General features: G+C 34.2%; 1 protein-coding gene across 1 annotated transcript; it reads left to right on the top strand.

Annotated features, from left to right (window-relative positions):
* The first annotated feature begins 1,750 nt into the window (after window positions 1-1,750).
* Window positions 1,751-9,036, top strand: LOC148311712 (uncharacterized). Its single transcript, XM_088256187.1, has 3 exons — window positions 1,751-1,954; window positions 4,125-4,313; window positions 7,283-9,036. Exons 1-3 carry the CDS (start codon window positions 1,807-1,809, stop codon window positions 9,019-9,021), a joined length of 2,076 nt encoding a protein of 691 aa, XP_088112313.1. The 5' UTR covers window positions 1,751-1,806; the 3' UTR covers window positions 9,022-9,036.
* The last annotated feature ends 292 nt before the right edge of the window (window positions 9,037-9,328 follow it).

Below are 9,328 nucleotides of genomic sequence, written 5' to 3'. Positions count from 1 at the left end.
CATTGTCTCCTTCGTTGCCTTCCCCACCTAATGGCATCTTCGATCTCGCATATTGTATTAATATTTATTGAATTTTTATTTTTTTTATTTTTAATAGTAGTAAGTGACTCATTTTCACCTTGGTTTGGCATATCTAAAAGGTGTTAAACAGGGATGTGAAATGTCACTGTGTATATATATATATATATATATATATATATATATATATATATATATATATATATATATATATATATATATATATATATAATCTATTCGCTCGGTGGCGAAAGGGTTTAGTTGATATTTTTTTTATATATACACTAGTTTTTTTTTATATATCTCTATCTGTCAAGTATAACCTCTTTACCTTGGCTTTGATAGTGATATGTAAACACCTATAAAATAATTAAAATTTTCAGTAACATGCCCAACTTGTAAAATATCAAACCACCAATCAAAATTTTAGTAATATATATACATATATATATATATATATATATATATATATATATATATATATATATATATATATATATATATATATATTTGGATACATACAGTGAGCACTTCTCAAACTAACTAACTAACCACCATGCCGTTTCCCCGAAGAGGTAGGCAGAGAGAATCGAACTCTTTTATTCACAAAAAAATCATAATTTTTGAGTTGATACAGTTTTGATCTAGGTGTGCGATATATCGAATTCATATGGATCAATATAACGATGTGTGATTATTGGCTAATAAATTAATATGAAAAATCACAAGACTATCCGTAGCATTCTTATTGACATCTGTAGGGAACTAAGGGAGATATGAAGGTTTAAACTTTACATATTTTAATAAAACCAAAAACGTGCGTTCGCATACGTCATCAAATTTCCGCCATCGAACGTTTTATGACGTCATATGGTTTACACTGTCTGTGGTCTATAGAGCTGTAATAGCAGTAGTGTGGATTGTTTGTTTACCACTACATATATATATATATATATATATATATATATATATATATATATATATATATATATATATATATATATTGTGTTATACAAATATGACGGGAGCGTCAACAAATAGAGCCGCCAATAATTTAGCAATATTACCGATATTAAAATAACTCCATCGTTTCTGTGACGTCATTCATTGCCAACTTACGAAAATAACGTTTTTTCGAGGGCGAATTTTCCAAAAGAAAATGATGAATGAAAATATTGATTATATCGGGTGTTATAAACACTTCACGAGTCTAATACAATCCTTTGTAGGTTGAGTATGTTAAATTAGATATTCCTCCCGTCTGACATTGATTTTTGTTATTTTTTACGACATGGTTACATGATGAAATAAGGAAAGAATGTAAGGCTGAGATAAGCATTATCGATAAAATTAAGAAAGGTGTGTTGAGATGGTTTGGACATGTGGAGCGTATGAGCGAAGAAAGAACGGTTAAACAAATTTATGGAGCGAATGTAGTAGGAAAAAGAAGCAGAGGACGACCGAGGAAAACTTGGCACAATCAGGTATGTCAAATACTTGAAAGCGGCCGGGTCAGGAGTCGTAATAATCGTCGGGTATGTATGAGGAGATGCATGAATGTAGAAGAGGCAAAGAATGTTTGCAAAGACAGAGTGATGTGGCGTTCGATTCTCTCTGCCTACCCCTGCGGGGAAGCGGCGTGATGGTTAGTTAGTTAGTTTTTTTTTTGTTACATCACTCCGTGTGCAACGGGTTGAATGATGTATATCGCCAATTGGTGACACACGTCCGTAGTGCAATACGACTCTCGTTCACATACGCGCCGTTCCTTCATCAGTGTCCTGAGAGATGAAGCCTCACTCCATTAGTTTGTCGACATGCCTCATCCTACAATCGACATGTTTGTCGACATGCCTCATCATGTTGCTGGGCCTTCCGCTGGCAACAATGACGCAAGAAAGTGGTCTATTTTGGTGGATGGATAACACGCATTCAGGCAAATTAAATGACATATTATAATTATCTTTATTTGAGATGAAAGATATCGTTTTTATGCGAAAGAAGATGGAAGTCTGGTCTTTGTATATATACATACTAGTCGCTCACTCTTTTCAACAATGTCATATTTCAAAAAATGACAATTTTCAGCTGTGCATGTTTTCGGAATGCGAAAGAAGATGGAAGTCTGGTCTTTAAATATATACATACTAGTCGCTCACTCTTTTCAACAATGTCATATTTCAAAAAATGACAATTTTCAGCTGTGCATGTTTTCGGAATGCGAAAGAAGATGTAAGTCTGGTCTTTAAATATATACATACTAGTCGCTCACTCCTTTCAACAATGTCATATGTCAAAAAATGACAATTTTCAGCTGTGCATGTTTTCGGAATGCGAAAGAAGATGGAAGTCTGGTCTTTAAATATATATACATACTAGTCGCTCACTCTTTTCAACAATGTCATATTTCAAAAAATGACAATTTTCAGCTGTGCATGTTTTCGGAATGCGAAAGAAGATGGAAGTCTGGTCTTTAAATATATATACATACTAGTCGCTCACTCTTTTCAACAATGTCATTTGTCAAAAAATGACAATTTTCAGCTGTGCATGTTTTCGGAATGCGAAAGAAGATGGTAGTCTGGTCTTTAAATATATACATACTAGTCGCTCACTCTTTTCAACAATGTCATATATCAAAAATCGCCAATTTTCAGCTGTGCATGTTTTCGGAATCATCAATTTCAGACGGGAGGAATATCTAATTTAACATACTCAACCTATAAAGGATTGTATTAGACTCGTGAAGTGTTTATAACACCCGATATAATCAATATTTTCATTCATCATTTTCTTTTCGAAAATTCGCCTTTGAAAAAACGTTATTTTCGTAAGTTGGCAATGAATGACGTCACAGATACGATGGACTTATTTTAATATTTGTAACATTGCTAAATTATTGGCGGCTCTATTTGTTGATGTCTATGGTCCCCCCTCCCCTCATATTTGTATAACACAAATGGTAGTGTAGTGGTAAACAAACAATCCACACTACTACTATTACAGCTCTAAAAACCATAGACAATAAACCATATGACGTCATAAAACGTTCAATGACGGAAATTTGATGACGTATCGCTCACTCCTTTCAAGAACGTCATAAATCTAAAATCGTCAATTTTCAGTTGTGCATGTTTTCGGAATGCCCAGAAAATGTACTATATCCCAGCAAAGGCGGCATATTTTTAACTCAATATTTACCCGCTACAGGGGAGAAAGTGTTGTTTTTACATTTTGAAGAAAATGTATTGTTTAAGTATTTTTTGAAATATACTAAATATTTTTCAAATGGAGAAAAAACATTCAGGTTCTACCTAAAAAGATCTGTTGCACAGTAAAAAGTTCAATAAGTGCCTTGATATTCATTTTTAATACATTGTATTATATTGCTAAACTTTAAAAACGTTCTACTGAAAAATAAAGTTTTTTGATTTATGACGTTCTTGAAAGGAGTGAGCGGTATGCGAACGCACGTTTTTGGTTTTATTAAAATATGTAAAGTTTAAACCTTCATATCTCCCTTAGTTCCCTACAGATGTCAATAAGAATGCCACCGATAGTCTTGTGATTTTTCATATTAATGTATTAGCCAATAATCACACATCGTGATTTTTATCCAACAATGAAATTATTTTTTGACATCTCATCAAAGATGAAGAAGAATATGGAAGTCTGGGCATTTACGGGGCTTACGACCGTCATAGGCTGATTTAAGTGATCACTTTACACACGTGTAACATTCACCAATTCTACCCATTATTGACAACCACACTACTCAAATTCTTGGAATTTCTATATATATGAACCAATTTAGAAACCTTGTTCATGAATCACTAGAACTTCAACTCTAGTGAAGTTGATGCCTAAGGACGGGAAGGGTATAGGCCGCGACACTAACCACGGGACCACAACCCGACACTTAGACTAGCATATGACGGTCGTAAGCCCCGTAAATGTCCAGACTTCCATATTCTTCTTCATCTTTGATGAGATGTCAAAAAATAATATGAAAATAACTCCTGTAATTGGAGATAATCCAGATTTTGTGAACAAGTATTTGGACACACTCTAAATGTTGTAAACAATGAAATTACTCTTTTTTGCAGATAATCTTGGACCGGGCAAGTCATATGGCGCAGTAACGGAAAAGGGCAATTCAGTCAAAAATGACGAAAACATCTTTGAAAAATACGTTTCTAAATATATATCATCATACATAAAAGATTGCAACGAAAATGCTGACGTGTCGGACATGATCGTCTTTCCAGATGACTCGTATCCTCTTATCAATCCATGTAAGTACTCTCCAATAGGCCTGTGTCAGGACATTTGATTACTAACTAACTAATTAATGCAATAAATTCATATTTTAATAAAAATGTAACTTTGTTTTAAAATCACTATAAATATTTTATTATATCTTAATTATAATATCTACCGGTTTCCAAGCTAACCGCTTCTTTATCAAGACTGATTGATCAGTTGATGGACAGTTAGGATTCTAATGATAGATAGTAATGTCTCAGAACTAACTAACTAACTAACCATCACGCCGCTTCCCCGCAGGGGTAGGCAGAGAGAATAGAGCGCCACACCACTCTGTCCTTGCAAACATTCTTCGCCTCTTCCACGTTCATGCATCTCCTCATACATACCCGCCGATTGTTACGACTGCTAACCTGACCGCTTTCAAGTATTTGGCATACCTGATCGTGCCATGTTTTAATTAACATATTATAATTATCTTTATTTGAGATGAAAGATATCGTTTTTATGCGAAAGAAGATGGAAGTCTGGTCTTTAAATATATACATACTAGTCGCTCACTCTTTTCAACAATGTCATATGTCAAAAAATGACAATTTTCAGCTGTGCATGTTTTCGGAATGCGAAAGAAGATGGAAGTCTGGTCTTTAAATATATACATACTAGTCGCTCACTCCTTTCAACAATGACCTGACCGCTTTCGAGTATTTGGCATACCTGATCGTGCCATGTTTTTCTCGGTCTTCCTCTGCTCTTCTTTTCCCGCTAACATTCGCCTCATAAATTTGTTTTACCGTTCTTTCCTCACTCATTCGTTCTACATGTCCAAACCATCTCAACACACCTTTCTTATATTGGATTATTAATATATATAAACTCTTTTATTAGTATGGGGTCCGAATATCCCTTTTTGTAAATCCAGACTTGCTCAAAGACACTCATTTTTTATAGCTCCAAAACTGTTTAACTTATTCCACAAAGACCATTTGTTAGATTTTAATTCCCTAAGTTCGTGTAAATTAAAAAAAAATGCTTAGATTATTTATAGAAGAGACAGATTTAAGCTGCTTTTTCTTTTAGCACATGAACTCTAGCTTTTTGCTTTTTTCCTTTTAATTTTTTTTTGTTTTTTTAAGTTTTCAAGTTTATTTTTAAAAAAAATTGTTGTCTGAGAGTTAAGTATTTTTCTGTATTTTATATTAAGTTTTTTTGTTATTTTGTATTACTAGTTCTACTTAGAAACCTATACCCTTATACCCTGTACTATGACTATTTATTTTGTATACCCACACACAGGCCATGCCTTTGTGGGATCTTTTTTAGTTTTCATTTTTATATTTTATATTTTATGAATATTTTTTGTAGTTGAATTTATGCTATGTAATACAAAAGAATTTAAAATAAAGAAAAAATGAATAAAAAATCCTGGATTATAATCACATACCGCTCACTCCTTTCAAGAACGTCATAAATCAAAAAACTTGATTTTTCAGGAGAACGTTTTTAAAGTTAAAAAATATAACACATTGTATTAAAAAATATATCAAGCTACTTATTGAACTTTTTACTGTGCAAAAGATCTTTTTAGGTAAAATCTGAAGGTTTTTTCTCCATTTGAAAAATATTTAGTTTATTTAAAAAAAATAATTAAACAATACCTTTTCTTTAAAATGCAAGAACGACATTTTCTGGCCTGTAGCGGGTAAATATTAAGTTAAAAATATGCCTCTTTTGCTGGAATATAGTACATTTTTTGGGCAATCCGAAAACACGTCCAACTCAAAAATGACGATTTTTGATTTATGACGTTCTTGAAAGGAGTGAGCGATACATGAAAAGCGCCAGAAAACATCTCACCAATGGATGTCTCTAGTAAAATTCAAGCAGTATGTTTCGAATTTGAGCGACATATATAGAAGTTCCAAGAATTTAAGTAGTGTGGTTGTAAATCATGGGTAGAATTGGTGAATGTTACACCTGTGGAATGTTACAAGTGATCACTTGAACCAGCTTATGACGGACGTAAGCCCCGTAAATGTCCATACTTCCATATGCTTCGTCATCTATGTTGAAATATCAAAAAATATAATATAAAAAATAAAAATAAAACACAATATGATACACCTATTTCTAATGATGAGCCGCTTAGGTTCATAGAAATAGTATGAAATTGAAATATTTGTGTAAATAAAAAATAAATAAAAAAACACAAATATTTCTCTTTAAAAAAAGGACCCCCTGAATAAACAAATTAAGGCATTGCGTCTTATTTACTCTTAAATAATAACATTATCTCCGTTTTAAAATAAACCAACCATTATCATGACCTTTGACATTTCCAAGTTATATTACAAGACAAATAAAATAAAATAAAACATACCTATCACTCATTTAGCGTAGCCGTACACGCGCGTTTTTTGCTTTCGGATTTTTTTGGTTCCGTATTCAGAATCGCCTTGTTCGCCTCCGTAGCGTAATGTTCAGCACGCCGGCTACCGTTCTGGGGGTCCCGGGTTCGATTCCCAGGGGGGGTCAAATAAATATAAGTGATTTTTTCACTCAAATATTTATTCAATACTACCCTGGACTGGCACCTGAAGCGGAGGGCTGATCACCTTTCCTTCATGTATTAACGATCAACATAACACTGCGTTTATATGATGCAATGCCCTATGCACCACCAACATAACACTGCGTTTATATGATGCAGTGCCCTATGCACCATTGGGGTGCGGATAAGGGACCATAGACATCAACAAATAGAGCCGCCAATAATTTAGCAATGCTATCAATATTAAAATAAGTCCATCGTTTCTGTGACGTCATTAATTACCAACTTACGAAAACAACGTTTTTACGAAGGTAAATTTTCCAAATGAAAATTATGATAATATCGGCTGTTATAAACACTTCACGAGTCTTACACAATCCTTTATAGGTTGAATATGTTAAATTAGATATTCCTCCCGTCTGAAAATGATCCATTATTGTTTTTTAGGCAATGCTCGAGAGAGTTCGACTATAAAGCAAGATTCTTCAAACAACGAAAAGCAATCAAAAGTTGGAACTGAAAAAGATGCGAAAAAACACGTCCAGGATTCTAAAAATATCGGTTATAATTCAAACGAAGACGAAGAAGGTGTATTGCATGAAGAAAATCGAACCCCTCTCAAAGAGAGTTTAAATAAATCTATTACGAAACATGAAATAGATGGCATTCAAAGGAGAGACAACATGATAGACGAAGAAGTTAAAAGGTTTTATGATTCTCGGAGGATAAACATATCTGCTTTTATTGAACAAGGTGAAAAGAATGACAAACCAAAGGAAAATAATGAGACGTCGTTAGATACTTTTATAAAGGAGTTTTTTTCGAAAAATATATCCGAGTTTGGAAGTCAATTTAGCACCGCTGTCAATGGTGAAACCACAGACAATACGCATAGTACGAAACTAGATCAAGAAGCTAGTACGATCCGACCAAGCGAAGAAAAACAAAATGAAGGGGGAAGAGGCGAAGAAAATGGAGAAGAATACGACCCAAAAAATACGAAATTAAAAACCACAGAAGACTATATTAATTATATATTCAAAATAACAAATAATCCGAATACAATTGATGGCAAAAACACTTACGAAGTCGAACCATCTGAAGTTGAAGATCAAGGAAGAACTTCATGGGACCTTCATGAAAAAGAATCGAAGTTTTACGGTCAAAATAGCCATGATATCAATAACAAAACTATAAATAATATGTACAATCTTGAACAAGAAGCTCGTACAATCGAGCCAGTTGATAAAGGCACGATCAGCCAAATTGGTGAAGAGGAAAATCAATTTTACCCAGTCTTTAAAACCACGGAAAATTATCCTCAAGATGAAAATAATAATAAAAAAGATGAAACCGGCGCAGAAAATGAAGAAGAATACGACCCAAAAAATACAAAATTAAAAACTACCGAAGACTATATTAACTATATATTTAAAATAACTAAAAACCCAAGTATAATTAAAGACACAGCGAATAATCTTAAGGATACAGCAAATACAGTTAAGGACATGACAAATACAGCTAAGGACACGACGAATACAGCTAAGGACACGACAAATACGGCTAAGGACACGACAAATACGGCTAAGGACACGACGAATACAGCTAAGGACACGACGAATACAGCTAAGGACACGACAAATACAGCTAAGGACACGACGAATACAGCTAAGAACACGACGAATACAATAAAGGACACTACAAATACAGCCAAGGACACTGCAACTTACGAAGACGAACCCTCGGAAGCTAGAGAAGAGCAATTTGCTAAATATTACAATAACTTAATGTTCGGTGGTGCCAGACACAAACCAAAAACTGCAAGTTATGTAGACGGCCAATCAGCAGATGAATTTTTGACTTATCCGCTTTTGAAAACAATGGACGATTGTCTTGAAGAAATATTTAGCGATGCAAAAGCGGAAATAAAAGAAAACAAAAAGAAAAAAGACAAATATGAAGACGCGCTATGGAAAATTAGTGGTGGGGAATTTTTAGCTGATCCGAGTTTGAAGTTGATGGATTATGCGGATTATACAGGCTTTGGTGGAAGAGATGAAATGGAATATAATGAACAAGAAGCTTATTTTAAACCTGAAAAAACCGGTGAATATTTAATTAATATAAGATTTAAACCTGAAACAGATAATCCCTTTATGCTAAGTAATTGGAAAGAAAATAAATGATTTGGATTAACACTGTTCAAACTCTTTTCATTCCGACTGCAGGTACATCTACCGTACACTGTTCTACCATTCAGGGAGTAGTCTGACCTCCATTCTGCGGGCAGTGCTCCCTTACACTCTGCACCCATTCCGACTGCAGGTACATCTACCGTACACTGTTCTACCATTCAGGGAGTAGTCTGACCTCCATTCTGCGGGCAGTGCTCCCTTACACTCTGCACCCATTCCGACTGCAGGTACATCTACCGTACACTGTTCTACCATTCGGGGAGTAGTCTGACCTCCATTCTGCGGGCAGTGCTCCCTT

This window comes from Brachycentrus maculatus, unplaced genomic scaffold (assembly GCF_059751285.1).
Source record: "Brachycentrus maculatus isolate JH-2025_06_01 unplaced genomic scaffold, ASM5975128v1 h1tg000059l, whole genome shotgun sequence".
Taxonomy (NCBI): domain Eukaryota; kingdom Metazoa; phylum Arthropoda; class Insecta; order Trichoptera; family Brachycentridae; genus Brachycentrus; species Brachycentrus maculatus.
Note: the sequence above shows the minus strand (reverse complement) of the source record. Positions and strands in the feature narration are given on the sequence as shown.